The following is a 16,548-nucleotide window of genomic DNA, read 5'->3' as shown; positions in this document are numbered from 1 at the left end:
TTGACAAACAGCCCATCATACAAAATACAGTACAGAGTAGTGGATCCATAAACCACAAGTTAACAAAGATTAGAATGACTAGAATCTATCTTCGTCAGTGGTTTCATAAGATTAGTGTGTGTGTGTGTGTGTGTGTGTGTGTGTGTGTGTGTGTGTGTGTGTGTGTGTGTGTGTGTGTGTGTGTCTTTCAGGTTTATCCTTATGCAATAGGCAGAGTAAACAGCGTGCTATGACACATCGTTGCTCTGATATAGCGTCCCGTTATAGCACTACGTAACACATCCTAAGGCTCGGGATGCTGAACGCAGCTAGTGAGGAAAAACAAACCACAGACAAACAGAAAGCGTTGCAGCTCCTGTTTCCCGACATGCTCTCCAATGTGTCTGGCAGGCAGATACAGTATTTGTATTAATTTTTTTGGGCCAGATGCTGCTAGAAAACATGGTTGAGGCAGGTGTCTGGTATTGGGATTGCATGTTTGTGTGTGGGAGGTGAATGCCCCCTACGAAAAGCACCCAGTGAGTGAAAATAGAACGCAATCGCAGGAGTGACCCTCTATTCAGCATGCACACACAGACGTAGACAGACGTACACATAGACACACACACGCCCCCTTGCCCTCACTTCCACCTGAACAACACTGCTGTCCATCTAGTATACCTGCCATAGAGGAGAAACAAATGACAGGGCAAAGCATGGTACCTGTGTTAGGGGTCAGCCGTTCTCTCCTCCTTTTGTTGTCCCTCCAATCCCCCTCTTGTATAGCTGTTCTGAGCAGAGGCGAGCTGAGCCGAGCGTACAGCGGCGAGGCTCAATGCTTTTACCCTGTGATGCTGAAAATGGCACCAGTATTCCCTGATAGCGGCAGCCTGCCTGCCTGCTTCTATCTCTCTCTCTCTCTCGCTCTGTCTCTCTCTCTCCTGCTCTCTAGCTCCCCTCCCTCCTCTGCTTGTCTGCTGCCATGTTGAGTGCACGCAGGGCGAGGGGCGGTCTGAAAGGATGGGCGCGGGGGGGTGATGGTGGAGGGATGGATGATGGTGGAGGGCGGCGAAGAGAGTGAGGGGGACTCAGGGGGATAAGAAAGCAATTAGAAGACAGCCCCTCTTCCTTCCAGTCGGGAATGTATAATGGAATTAGCTAGCTTCGGGGACGATGGTGGTTTGGGGGGGGGGGGGTTGATAGGGATGTTGGGGTGCTTGGTCCTGCAGCCTCTGCTGGGGAGTCTAGCAGCCTGTCCGATAGCCACCACGCGAATGTGTGTGTGTGTGTGTGTGTGTGTGTGTGTGTGTGTGTGTGTGTGTGTGTGTGTGTGTGTGTGCGTGCGTGTGTGTGTGTACAGGAGTGAGGGAGAGCAGATGGGGGGGGAGTGTGGAGTGATTGCCATCGCACTGAGCATGTGTGTATGTGTCAAGGCTAGAGAGAGAGAGAGAGAGAGAGAGAGGGGGAGAGAGATTGCTGATGTACTGATGGGTGGCAGGAGAGTCGTGGTTGAGCTGTGGGACCACCTGCTATTTCTCTCTCTCTCTCTCTCTCTCTCTCTCTCTCTCTTTCTCACACTCCCTCTCTCTCCCTCCCTCATGCACTCAGACGCACCCGGCAGGAGAGAGAAAGGGCGAGTGGCAGCTTCAAATCCCTTCCCTGTCTCAGGTTTGCTTTCCCTCCTCCTCCCCTCCCTCACTACCTCACTTTCTCTCTCCTTCTGTCTCTCTCTGAGTGGGTGGCGAGGAAGCTGCATGTGTGTCTGGAAACACAACTCTGTATCTATGTGTGTGTGTGTGCGCGTGCTTCGTGCGTGCGTGTGTGTGTGTGTGTGTGTGTGTGAGACATACTCTGAGCGTGTGTTTACTCATGTATGAAAAGAAATGACCAAAATCCCAGTGTGAAAGACAGGAATAGGAAAAGATGAGGGGGGCCGCAATGTGTTTTTGTTTATTTATGGGAAAATTAGATAACGAAAGGATGAAGGATGTTTGTGTGTGTGTGTGTGTGTGTGTGTGTGTGTGTGTGTGTGTGTGTGTGTGTGTGTGTGTGTGTGTGTCTGTGAGAAAGCGGTCTTTTGATGGAGAGGGACTGAGCCAGCCACTGCGTGGGGGAGATATGTGTATGCGTGTGTCACTGATTGTGCCATGAATGAAAATAAGGAGGAAGGGAAGGGAGGGAGAGGGGGACTGTGACTCTCCTCCCATTCAGCCATCTCCTCCTCTCTCTTCCTCTCATCCTCCTCTTGAGTGACAGATGAGGGGCTGGTAGCACCTTGCTCAGGCAACTGCAATAATAAGTATCCTCTATTTGTTTTAATTTGCTGTGTCGTGCAAAAGGAGAGCTTTGTCGCAACACAGCGTCGCCAGAGCGTAGCCTATCTCAGTCACTCTGAATTTCTCCTGCGCAACCAAGGGTGTTTCATTGGGTTTGCAAGCGGCGCCCCCTTCTCTTCCTCCCCGGTGTACACGCAAAGGCCCATGATCGCTCCTGGCATGCAGACACACACATGCCAGGATGGACAGATGCGTTGCAGCAGCACACAACCACGGCTGCTTTTTCTTACTTTCCACAAATAAATTGGTGCATGCACGCATTGGCAGTCAGTCACACACACACACACACACACACACACACACACCGGGTGGTTCAAGGGCAATTGATTTGGAGTTTAATTTCTCTCCCGGTGCTCTTGATGCAAAAGGATGTGCCTCCGTCTGACCTTGACGGCAGACAGGGGGAGTTTTGTCTCTGTCGCCAGGCTCACTCTGAAGCCACTCGGGACACAAACACACACACACACACACACACACACACACACACACACACACACACACACACACAAACATGCAGCATCTTCACCTGGAAACGTCAAAACCTTCCATGAACTATTATAAATGAACGCTTTCCATCTGCTTTCTAATTATAGCCAAGATAAGGCTATTCCTAATTTTAGCTGCAGTCGTGAAATAGTTGCCTTTGAATAATTCATAAGTTCAGACACAGAGCCTTCTCCTTTCTGGCACGCTTATCGCCAGGGTGTTGCTCAGCCAGCTGAAAAACAAGGTGGATACAGGCCCGGGTTTTCAGAGAGGGACAGTACATTGTTTCACATGATAGTGGGTTCAGCTTGTAAAGTTCTCAGTAAAAAAATGAAAATAATCAGACTCACCTGACGCTTTAAAGAGAGGAAAGGCATGAAAATGTTACTCTGACAGATAGATATATTGGCTTCCACCTAAAAGCTGGAAACCACATCAGTCTTATTAAAAAAAATTTTTTAAAGTAAAATTAGTAGGCTATGCAACAGTTTTGAGATCAGTACCAACAGATGCATGAAGCCAAGCTATGCATATACGTGCCCAAACCGTTTCGGTGAGATGTCCTCTCCGGGATGCATTTGTTTTGATCAATGCGGATCTGAGTGAAGCGTGATTTTGCCTACAGCGCTGACATCAATCGAGATGGACAGAGGTTTAAAACAACTGCCTTGAAGAAGCGTTTGAAAGCTCCTCACATCTCAGCTCGCCATATCTGCCGCACACACACAGGCGTGTTTGTTTGTGTGTGTGTGTGTGTGTGTGTGTGTGTGTGTGTGTGTGTGTGTGTGTGTGTGTGTGTGTGTGGGGGGGTGGTACATGTTGCATGTTCGCAGGTGTGTTAGATATATCAGTAGGAGATCAGCTGTTCCCGTGCGGTGAGACCTTCTAAAATAATAAGAGGTGTTCTGATAATTCCTTAACAAAATAAGATTTAGTTCCTGTATTATTACAATGTTTAAACGGATAGGTAACCTAGTCCATGTGAAGTAGGCTGCTCATTAGTGGATTCTTTATGCTATTTTAGTCCATCTTTTTGATGTGAAATGTTTGTATGTTTGTTTTTGGATTTACTGCAGCTATTTTTCGTTTCCAAGAAATGTGTAAGCCAAGTTCAGTGATCGGGGAGTGGGGTAGGTGTAAGGGTCAGGGTCGTCGAGGACTCAACCACACACACACACACACACACACACACACATACACACTCCTTGGATCAGTGTGAGGCAGGGCAGGAAGGGGGTTGCTCTCTGTTGCCATAGAGACGGGAGGACAGTGGTGTTGGATACTGTTACTAGGCAGGAGAGGCTGCCTCTGAATCAGGTGAGAGAATGTGGGGTGGTCTGCTGTGGAGGGTAAACAACATTAGGACTGAGTGGGAGCGAAGTGTCAATATATATATATATATATATATATATATATATATATATATATATATATATATATATATATATATATATATATATATATATATATATATATATATATATATATATATATATATATATATATATATATATATATATATATATATATATATATATTCCTGCTTGGATTATTTTATTTAATAAAATAATTCACATTGGTTTGGAAATGTTAAAACTGTTCTTCTTAAAAAGAAGTGTGCCCCTTAAAAAACAAACTTAAACCTATACATTCAAATCTGACCTACTGAAACCAAAACTACGATGGCAATGACTTGTTATGGTCACTTTTGTCAAATCAATCAATAACAGCTATTTAGTGTTGCACAATCCTAGTGCTCAACCTAGTGGCCATTGCTTTGAAGTGCAGCACTGTCTGAAGCCTCTGTGTCCTTCAGTCTAAGTGAAAGTTGATGATCAAAACACTCTAGAGTTGATTGAATCAGTTCAGAGCAACAAACAGCGTCATCTCTATGACGGAGATACAAACCTTTTAAACTTGACCACGAGACTCGAGTGCCACCTAGTGAATTTAGCCCCTAACATCTTCTTGTTCCTGAGCTCCCAACTCAGAGCTGCGGTACACTCGCGCCCTCTCCTGGGGAATAATTACTTTATCTTTGTTTACTGTAAACAAACCAGGAAAAAAAGAATTCAGCACTAAAAAAAAAAAGATTTGTTCTGTACCCAGAATCCAGAATGTTCTAACCGTCTTCACGTCCTCCATCACTAGAAGTGGATTTTTTTATGACAAACAAATTCAGGAAATTACTAATTACTTCAAAGTAAAAAACCAACAAAACAGGAATACCTACATACACAAGTATAAACATATTCAGTCAAAGGTTTCAGGGAAAAAAGTTCCATAATCTTTCAAAAGCTATTCACTTTTTTATTGTTTAATAAAAAAATTCAATTCTATGAGAAAACATGAAAACATAGGTGTTTGGGAATAAAAAACAATTGCATATAGAACAATGAAATTAATCAGATATTCAAAAGCGCCATAACCTGGATTATCATAGTAACAAATAGTAGGCCTATCTTTAAGGCTAAAAGAGTTGACAGTTAGTAGCATTAAAGGTGCAATATGTAATACTGACAGCTAGTGTTTAAAATAGTTACTGCAGCATAAATTCAAAATACTGGAGAGAGTCGTCTCCCCCGTCCCCTCCTCCCCAGACTCAAAGTTCACGGAGGTTGCCAGGCTGAGACCGCAGCATCCACAACAATGTTGCTAGACACTTGTCTCACATAGCCAGACATTATTTCACAGCACAGCGGAGTAGCTAACGTTATGCTGGCTATATTGACAGTCATAAAAGACCGTGCTCACGTGGGGCACTGTACCCAACTGACACTTTTTCGGCTTAGAATTACGGTTGACCACTAAAACACAACAACCTCAACCCAACGGACAGACACACTTCCTTGGCTTAGAACGAAGGTAGGAACCATTAAAAATAACACTACCTTGCCGTACTAACGTTACAGCTGGGTTTACGTTTTTACAGGTATATCTGGCAACCCAGCCTGGCTGACAAACTGGGAAGTTGGTAAAAACACACAGGCCAAAACACAAACAGAAATTCCGTCACGGAATGGAAATTTCAAAAGGAGAAAATGCTGGCATTAGCATTGTCAGAAAAGATAGTATTTCAACTTAGCATGTTTACTTAATATCTGATGACGTATTGGGGTAATTTTTTGGGATTTATTACAGTAAATATATTACACATTGGACCTTGAAAAGAGTGAGACTCATTTGTCCAAAACCTTTGGGATATGTCACAATCAAAACATAAATGAGAAATTGTTTCTAATTAACAGAGTATATTTTTGTAAAATATACATCCACAAACTGTATTGTTTGAAATACTGTTCATAAGGTAACTAGAAAATGCATTTTCTGCAGAAAATGCTTGTAAATGCTAAAAAGCTAAATTGATAAAGCTAAACTAAGCTAGTAAAGAGAATAGTTGGAAAAGTGGGAATGGTTTTAATTAGAATGAATTTCATTGAAATGTTAGGGTGGCAGGAGCTCAGTCTGCAGCATTTCAAAACGTTATAGTATAGTATGTCGAAAAGAGTAATAAAAAAGTCATAGTATAGTATATCAGAAAAAGGTCATGAAAAAATCATTGTATAGTATATCGAAAAAAAGTAAAAAAAATAGTCATAGTATAGTATGTCGAAAAAAGTTAAAAAGTCATAGTATAGTACATCGAAACATTTATAAAATAGTCACTCTAAGGTATATCGAAAAAAATAAATAAAATAGTCATAGTATAGTATGTCGAAAAAAGTCATAGTAGGCCTATAGTATGTCGAAAAAAGTCATAAAAAGGTCATAGTATAGTGTGTAGACAAAAGTCATAGTATAGTATGTAGAAAAAAGTCACAGTATAACATATAATATAATAAGTCATAAAAAGTCATAGTATATCGTGTTGAAAATATTCATAGTATATTATGTCAAAAAAAGTCATAAAAAGTCATAGTATAGTATGTCGAAAAAAGTCGTAGTATTGAATGTCAAAAAAAGTCATACAAAGTCATAGTATAATATTTCGAAAAAAGTCATAGTATAATATTTCAAAAGAAGAAGAAAAAAGTCATAGTATAGTATGTTGAAAAAAGTCATGAAAAAGTCAAAGATAGTATGTCAAAAAAAGTCATAGTATAGTATGTTGGGAAAAGTCATAAAAAGTCATAGTTTAATATTTCGAAAAATGTCATAGCATAAAATGTCTAAAAAGTCATAAAAAGTCATAGTATAGAATGTTGAATAAAGTAATAAAAAATCATAGTATAGTATGTTGAAAAATAACATAAAAAGTGTATGTTTAAAAAAGTCAGAAAATGTTTAAAAAAGTCAGAAAAAGTCATAGTATAGTATGTTTAAAAAAGTCATAGTATAGTATGTCAATAAAAGTAATAAAAAGTCATAATATAGTATGTTAACAAAAATTCATAGAATAGTATGTCGAAAAAATCATAGTACATCAAAAAAGTCATGAAAAATCATAGTATAGCTTGTCGAAAAAGTCACAGTATAATATGTCGAAAAAAGTCATAGAAAAGCATGTCGAAAAAAGTCATAGTGTAGTATGTTGAAAAAAGTCATAGTGTATTGAAAGTCGAAAAAGTAATTGTATTGTATGTCCAACAAAGTCATGAAAAGTCATAGTGTAGTATGTCGAAAAAAGTCACAGTATAAGTTCAATGCTGCTCCCAGGGTTTGAACCCACAACCTTTAATCTTGAGGAAGCAGCCCACCAGGTATTTATGACACAGAGCTATATCTGAAACTTGGAAGTGAGTGGTTTGATGTTGTATTTATTGTTTAACATTACTGGGGACAGAAGCTTATAGTATGTTGAAAAAAGTAATAGAATGGTATGTTAAAAAAAAATCCTAGTATAGTAAAGTCTCCCGGAATATTTGATTGACATTTTTCGACTTACTATACTGTGACTTTTTATATATTTCCATATATATTTGACTTCTTTATTTTGATTTCTAGACCTTAAAATTGATTGCCCTGGGTTTGAACACAAAACTTGCAGCCTTCAGGCAGATGAGCAGGTATTTATCACACTGTGCTATATTTGAAGGTGGTTGAACGTTGTATTTATTGTTCAACATTACTGAGGACAGAAAATGATAGTCATAGTATAGTATTTCGAAAAAAGTCATAGTATGGTATGTTGAAACAAATCATGGTATAGTATAGTAAAGTCTCTTGGCATATTTGATTTCTTCATTTTGGGTGTGAAACCTCAAAACAAACAACCATAATAATGTTGGAACCCATGACCATTTGGGGCTTCCAACCAGCATTATATCACCTTTACCCATCTTATCTGACACTCGTATCATTGTTTGTAGCATATTTTACTTCTTCATTTTGGACCTTAAAATTCAATGTTCCTCACAGGATTTGAACCCACAAGCTTCAAACCAATCATCAGATATGTATCACAATGTGCTATTTGCAAAGGTCAAAACTCAGAGGTTTGACGTTGTATTTATTGTTCTACATTACTGAGGACAGAAAATGAAAAACTGAATACAGAGCTGGGGTTAGACTTTATGAATTACTAGGACGTTATGTTCAAAAAAGTCATAAAAGTCATAGTATATTATGTCGAAAAAAGTCATAGTATAGTATGTCAAAAAAAGTCGTAGTATAGTATGTCGAAAAAAGTCTTGTATAGTATGTCAAAAAATCATAAAAAGTCATAGTATATATTAGTATTATAAGTATTGACTAGTATGTTGAAAAAGTCATAGTATAGTATGTCAAAAAAAGTCATAACAAAGACATAGTATATTATGTCGAAAAAAGTCATACTATAGCATGTCAAAAAAAACATAAAAAGTCATAGTATAGTATGTTGAAAAAGTCTTGTATAGTATGATGAGAAAAGTCATAAAAAATAATAGTATAGTATGTCGAAAAAAGTCATATTATAGTAAGCCGAAAAAAAGTCTGGTATAGTACGTCAAAAAAATTCATAAAAAGTCATAGTATATTATGACGAAAAAAGATGTAAAAAATAAATAATATAGTATGTCGAAAAAATTCATAAAAAGTCATTGTATGGTATGTCGAAAAAAAGTCATAAAAAAGTAATAGCATATTATGTCGAAAAGTCACAGTATAGTATGCCGAAAAATGTTTTTGTATAGTATGTTGAAAAAAGTGATAAAAATGTCATACTATAGCATGTCAAAGAAAGTCTGGAAGAACACGCAAACTCCACACAAAAGGTCTAAGTCACGCAATACACACCCATTATAAATGCAGAAAAGCCTGAAAGAAGCACTAAACAGTGACAACACAAAAACTGAAAAATGTTCTAATAGCTGAAGGTTTTGTGAATAGTTTGAAGTTTGAATGACGTCTGTAGGGAGTAGCATTTCAAAGTGCAAGAAGCCTGAAGAGCATTTGAAGATTGCTCCATTGACTTCCAATGCAAAAAGAAAAAGTTATGAATGGTAGAAATAACTTTAATACAAGCACAAATGTCCAAGAGCTAAACAACTCCCGGGTTGACCCAGGTGATTTCTGAATCGTCATGACCAGGGATATACCTATGTTGACTGGCTTTGTTTAAATTTCTAAAACGAGGGTTGAACCCTGATCAGCTTAATAAACCCTGAATAACTGAATATTTTGTGAATGGTTTAAAGTTTGAATGGCATCTGTAGGTGGACGTATGCAGAAGGAGATACATTTTAAGTAGAAGAGGATTTGAAGAATTTGAAACCTGCTCTCATTGACTTTCATTGTAAAAAATATTATTGAAAAACGCTTAATATTTAAAAAATTTTGAATAGCAGAACAAAAGTTGAAGAGGCGCCATCATATCCTTAGAGCTAAACATTTTGATATTTTAATGTTTTCTGTAGCTGAACGTATGCAGAAGTTAGAGACGACCAAAAAATGTATGGAAGAAGAAAAATAATAAAGAATCGAATAGCAATACTGTGAATGCTGCTGAATCTGCATTCACACAAATATCACTGCACAATCACAATGGACAGCACACAGCGCTGTCCGTGGTGCTGTCCATGGCACAGCACCGCTGTATTTCTTCAGTACCATGGACAGCGCCTGGGTGTTCCTTCACTAAAACAGTTTTTACAAATGCTAAGAAACACACACATTTCACTTTATCATAGGCTTTATTTGTTTGCCAAGAAAGAGCAAAATGAAACTAAAGTAATACTGTAAAGTAATATAAACATCTATCCTACAGTCAGTTCTCATCCACATCACAGCATGTGCAAAATGGACTGTAAATGCAGTAAAGGAAGGTTTGCTGGTGATTCAGTCAATTCATGGATTCTGAAAGATGTATTCATTAATTGCACTTTGTGTCAAAGCAATAAAAAGTTATCCACAGCCTACTCCACATTGACTTCTGTTGTGCTGACTTTGTGAAGAGTTTTGACAAAGTGAACTCTGAGTTACTAATTAAGCTTTGAAGTGAAGGGGAATTAGGGGAAATAGAGATACTGTGTACCTATATACACGGTATATATCTAGAGAGAGACTCGAGATGAACATGTAAACTGTAAAACCGTGTTAAAATTGCAAGCAGTGCATATTTTAGTCATTGACTTAGGGTTAGAGGATGACAAAATGAATATTTAACTACTACTAATGATGAAATAACATGCTGGGCTGAATGAAATGTGTGTATGTGTGCATGCAGGTTTGACTCACCTTCAGTGGTTGACCGGAAGAGTTTCAACTTTGAGCCTAATTGGTGCAAGTATGAGAGATGTGAAATATCATTATTGCTACAGTGTGCGATTGAGGCTGCCTACATGTGGTTCAGTTAGTTAAAGGGTCATGATGAAGAGTTTTCCCATGTCATAATATAAGGCTGCACCTTGCCTGGATGGGTTTGACAGATGTGAAATGCCCTTTAGTCAACCCAGACTTAGTATTGTTGATCCTCACCAGTTACTTGTTACAGGACACATTCACCTCCTCCCACCCATATAACTATGTCCACAGCCACCTACACAAAGAGACATTTGTCCTCACTTTTGATTTTATTGCACACTTTAATCATTTAGTAAACAGATCTTCACAGTAACAATGCAATAGCAGAAAACAGAAGCAAATCACTGTGCAGTGCAGCTTGTTAGGTCTTCAAATTATTTATAGCTATTTACACTGAGAATATGAAAATCAAAGAACAGTGCCCATTCTCCCTGTAGTGGAATGAGGCATTTTAACCCCTATATCACCCCCAAAGCACTTCTCAGACTTGAGTTCAGCCACTCAGGCTTTACACCATTTGTAGCTCTATGAATCCTGTCCATACTGCCAACCCCAAAACATTCAAGTACTGTATTCTGTCATTGCACAGGTACCAGGTCAGCCAGTACTCAGGACAGTTAGGAGGAAACACAAAACTGCACGGCACCGCTTCAACAACGTAATGTCAAAAATCAAATAGCTTTGTTGTTTTCCTGTCATGTGGACATAAACATATCATTCAAAGGAATGTCGATTTAAATAGCATCAAAATGCTAGGGTAAATACAGTATTTCCCAATGTATAAAGCAAGAGAACCTAGAATTACCATATAAACCACCCTCATTCTTTGTGACACACCAATAAATAGTCATTTGGACATGGAATCTCATAAATGACAACATACAAACTAACATTTTGCATTGCATTAATTGTAAAATGATATAATAGCAGACAACTGTTAATATTTCAATGGTATGGTAGTGAATTTGAATTAAATGACCAGAACACTGGTGTCTTTGCATTATTTTTGGTTTGGAAAATACTATTTTAGCGTTGTACTGCATGTTGTGCAAGCTAGACTTGCAGGGGAGATGGTAAAAAAAAAAAAAAAAGATACAAAATCAGAATAAGGCAAGGTGAACTACAGTGTCAAATACACTTACACTCAGATTGATGCTGTTCAGAAGAATGAAATAACATTTTCAATTGGTCTGTTCTGAGTGTGTGCCAAGACAAAAAAAGTGTATAAAGATAGATAAAGAGAACACGCTGTTTGGAAAATCTTATTTTCTTGGTTGTAGGTTGTTTGTGCCAGGCCTGACATGCTTTACAAAAAGAAAAGAAAAAGTATCTTCCACACATGTTCTCAACCTTTTCATACATGTGATAACTGATAAAGCTTGTTGTCTGACTATATGCTGCCCCAGTCAGTGTATGTTCTCATTTGGTTATGCATTAATATAATAAAACACATAAAACAAACAGATACCCTCCATATTCAAAACAAGCAGGACAATATCAGAACACAGTAGTGGTTCCTCTCTGTCTTAAACAACAAAAATACATCTGTATCTAACAAATACAAAGCCTCTGTGTGAGCACAGTCTTTTGTAGCATCTGTGGACACTTCCTTTTATATAAACACACTTAAACGCAGTTTCCAGAGAGGCAATGATGGTAAGTCTTGGAATTCACTGAATTCAGCTTGATTTTAGAAGTGGGACTTTTTGGTAAAATCCGATTGGTCGAACAGCCACAGATCTGGTCCATTGTTCATGTGTCACTGGTGGTTTCTGTCACCCTTTGAGTCTCGCCCTCACTACCTGTGGCCGGGGCTCCTGTGGGTGGATGTGTCCCCGACTACATCTTCCTCCACAACATTAACATAACCTTCTTTCTCTATGCAGCCTGCCAGGACCTGCAGCACCAGCCGGAGCCTGCGGTCCAAGGCCTGGAGGTGACGCTGGATGAGGACCGGGGACAGTCGGTCACGGAGCAGGGACTCCTCCATCAGGGAGCTCAGCTGGTACTCCTCTTTGGCGAGCAGCTGGAGACGCAGGTAAGACGATTTCCTCACCCTGGAAAGGATAATTGAATAGGTTATTTTAAATCAAATTCTGCTCTCTAGTATTGCTGTTATCTATTCTTTCTGCACTCTAAAAACTGTGTTGGGTTAAAATGATGGGTTATTTTTTCAGAGAGTAACAATTTTCTGGGTTATAGGGCTAATATTTTGACCCAATTCCTGGATTGTTTGGGTTGCTGAGTTATTATATTATCATGTCAACATAGTTTATAATATGAACAATCACACTTGTGTGTTGTGTACATTATGATAAAACAGTATCACCAGTATTTGTATGAAAAATAAAGTGACACACCCTCTAAACATGGATATATTAACTAAGAAACTGAAGAAATAAGTTCATATATTAAACCCTTGCCCCTATAACATACACATCAGTCTGCCAGAAATTCAGAAGAAGAGGAAGAAGAAACACCTCCTTCCCTCTCTACCCCCGTAAAAGAAGAACGCCCCCTCTCTCAGAGGAGGGGCGGGACTGTTGATACAACGTACGTACATATCGTCATTTCAGAGCAAAGGAACTACTCATCCCATAAACCACCGCACACTAGATGAGTAACTTAGTATTTGAAGTAATGCAGGAAGTGTGCATTTAGTTTCCATGCTTATTGTGTTTCCACAACAATGTTAGTGAGTAAATCTCCTGAAATGGCCACCACACCATAACAGAGGAGTGGGATGCGTCAGATGAGAACGCAGAGGTTTAGTCACATATTTAGTCACCCAGAAATTAGGTGTGATGACCCAGGACCACCTTATTTCTGGGTTATTTCAACCCAGAAGTTGGGTTATTTTAACTACAATGTTGGGTTATTTTAACCAAAAATTCAGTCAGGTATTTATCCCAGAAGTTGGGTCAAAAAGAGCAACCCAATTTTCTGGGTTGAAATTACCCAGAAATTAGTTGGTCCCTTTTTAACCCAGGAGTTTTTGTGTATGATGACAATACAAGAGATTTTTGCCTTTATTGGATAAAGCAAAGCAAAATGCTATGAGGCTATTAAATACAAAAGGTTAACATCCTTTAGGAGCATTCATTTCATGGCAATACACCCATTAGTTGAGGATTTTGTGACACAAGTTGAGAAGCCTGAGGGTAGAGACAAAATCTCAGTGTGTCCCAAAAAAAAAAAAAAAAAAAACACATTTCGTGGTAATCTTCACATTAAACTTTAAGATTTCTTAAGTAGATGAGGCCTGATGGCAGCAGCCAGGTCAATGAATACATAACAACTCATTCTCAGATGGATTTCCATGTTATATTTCAAGGCCAGCTGGCCAGAAGTTGTTGAGATATCTTGCTCTGGTCTAAAGTGTAGGAAGTGCTGAAGGAAGGACTGACTGACTGACTGACTGACTGACTGACTGACTGGACAATGAAACGCAAACCTGACTAAAAGGACAGAAATTCACAGACAACCAAAAGTCTGACCTGCAGCACTGGCTGAGAGGCACCAAGATGGACAGCTCATCATGGGAGTGTTTTCCAAACCTTTGAGGGAGGCGATAAAGATCACAAACACTATGTTAGACTTTGTTGTTCAGCCTATTGCTTCATTAATTCTGAGCTTCTTATTATTTTTTCTTATATTTTAAGTGAGCAGATACAGTAGTTTTCAATGAATCAATTTAATAATACCTCAGAATTTGCATGATGTGACATGTTTATTTAAGTGTTTTCGTTAAACGCAGCTACGTGTCCTTACCCTCTTCCGTTGTCCAGGTGAATAATGAAAGTCTCATTTCCAAACTTCTCAAACGTTTCATAATGATGTCGATCCATGTTACCTGGAGAGCAAAGTGGTGAGAAAATATAATGACACTGTAGTTAATAAAAAAGTAAATATGCCATTTATTCATCTGTAAATGCGATATATTGATATATGATGTCATACCCAGTTTCATCTACTCTTACCCATTAAGAAGTCAAATATGGTCATATCCATGACGTCCAGCAGTCGAGTGCCTCGGTCATACGGAGGAGTCTGCTTAACCTCGTCACAGTAATCTGGGTCCACCTCCCACCTGAGAACACAGAAAAAAAAGACATGTATAAAAAATAATGATATGTATATTTAGTCACAGTAATCAGCAAAGTTAAAATCTGGACTGAGGGTTGAGGCATGCCGACTGATTCATGAATATGTCGTTTCCTTACTCAGCTTTCTTGCGTTTGTGGTAGGAGCGTCTCCAGGGGTTTCTCCATGTCTTGCGTTTGGCCAGGCTCAGGTCCGGCAGGAAGGCTGCAAGCGAGCCTTCGATCTGGTCCGGTTTACCGCACAGGGCATGCTCAGTGGAGCAGTAATACGAGCACTCACCGTAGAAGCAGACGTTATTGGCTGAGGAGAGAAAATAAAAGATCACTGATTCAGAAATGGTGTCGAAGAGGAAGAACACTGTGAAAATTCAGGTTGGTGGAGGTTTTTTAATCTCAGGTGCAGGGTTAAACACAGGTCAAAAAAGCAGGGAAGAGAGTGCTGAGCCAGCAAAGATGACAAGATGACAAAGATGAGAAGTCTTGTCTCTTCTCTTAGATGATGTGATTACAGATCATACTGGCTGCTCAAAATACATACAGCATTTAATTTACATTTTATATTTTGTTTCTGTAAATTGTTTAATAATGACCAAAGACACGAAAAAACCCTCAAACATTTTTATTTATTTGTCCATGTATCTTCTCATTAAGAAACCTCTTAATTTATTCCCTTTGTATTTAAGTCATCTCTACATTAGCAATATTGACAAAAACAGTCACATTTGTGGCTTTAATGTTCACCAATGAGCAGTTGTAATCCTCTTCAAGGCACCCTGACAACTACTCATACTGTATGTGACAAATGATCTGCTTTGAATTATATGCATTCATTTGACACAGTTTTTCATTTGCTCTGAATGAGACATCCAATCACTGTCATACATAATATAATCTAGCAACATAAAAAAACACTCAAGAATTTACAGCGTCTGGATAGGGTGTTTTTTTATGTATATATATATAAAACCCACTTTGTAAGTCTCATCTTTGCAGAACTTTGGAGAATAAGATGACTTACAGTGCCACCCTGTGGTGACTTTTGGCTATGGTTTTTTTATTTACCACACGCTACAGGACATTCTTATTCTTTGTACTGCCTTGAAGAGCAGACCCGGACATACAAACTCAGACTACCCTCAACTACAGGAACATAACCCAGTTTACTTAAAGCTGTAGTGTCTTACAAGCGAAGCCAGTGTTGTTCTGTCCAAACATGAGTGATGCAGCCAAATAGCTGCATCAATGTGCAAAGCAGCCAAGGCTGGCAGAGTTTCTACCTGGTGAGATAAAGAAGGTCCTCCACAGCTTCTTATCACGTGTCATATCCCTGATCTCCCTCGTCATGTTGACAAGTCGCCCTGCCACCGGGGGCACTCTCCGGAAGTCAAGGATCCTAAAGAATGAGAGAGACAAATTGGAAAGTCAGGTCTAAATTTAAACTGTATTACAAAATGTTTTAAACTTTACTTTGCCCTGAACAGATACAGCTAAAACATCTTCAGCTTCCAACTCATTCTCCCATGGTGCACCGGGGTGGTGCAGAGTTTTAGAGTGTCTGCAGCCAACCAGCAGAGCTATGAACACTGAGCACCTGCCCTGTCTTTGTGAAATGCTCTGACTTCATTTCTGAACCTTACTTGCTTTTATTATGTGTATTAATGCACATGCATGCCAACACAACAACAGCATACACTTGTGCTCCACATATCTCCATTATTCTCTAAACAAAGATAGCCCAAAGAAAAAGTGAGACATCAGGATACTTTTTCTTTACAGAAGAATAATGTTCAGCAGTTTTCAATCAAATCTGGCAGCACAAGACTTGACTGTAACATCGCAGCACACAAGATTAATAATTCATCATATTTACAGTGCTTTTTGTCTGTGTTTGTGATTGGCATCAAAAGCAGCATTGATAGATA

General features: G+C 39.0%; 1 protein-coding gene across 1 annotated transcript in view; it reads right to left on the bottom strand.

Moving 5' to 3' along the window:
* Positions 1-10,779: 10,779 nt before the first annotated feature.
* fam20ca (FAM20C golgi associated secretory pathway kinase a) overlaps positions 10,780-16,548 on the bottom strand; it is a 45,824-nt gene continuing 40,055 nt past the window's right edge. Inside the window, exons 5-10 of the mRNA XM_028598892.1 lie at positions 15,904-16,019; positions 14,747-14,927; positions 14,504-14,613; positions 14,295-14,376; positions 14,021-14,080; positions 10,780-12,580 (exon numbers count right to left, since the gene is read on the bottom strand). Of these exons, the coding sequence (XP_028454693.1) occupies positions 12,322-12,580; positions 14,021-14,080; positions 14,295-14,376; positions 14,504-14,613; positions 14,747-14,927; positions 15,904-16,019 (808 nt within the window). The 3' untranslated portion in view covers positions 10,780-12,321. The remainder of the gene's footprint in view (positions 12,581-14,020; positions 14,081-14,294; positions 14,377-14,503; positions 14,614-14,746; positions 14,928-15,903; positions 16,020-16,548) is intronic.

The sequence above is a fragment of the Perca flavescens genome, chromosome 15, assembly GCF_004354835.1.
Source record: "Perca flavescens isolate YP-PL-M2 chromosome 15, PFLA_1.0, whole genome shotgun sequence".
In the NCBI taxonomy this organism is placed as follows: domain Eukaryota; kingdom Metazoa; phylum Chordata; class Actinopteri; order Perciformes; family Percidae; genus Perca; species Perca flavescens.
The sequence above is the reverse complement of the archived record's forward strand: the minus strand, read 5'-3'. Positions and strand labels throughout refer to the sequence as shown.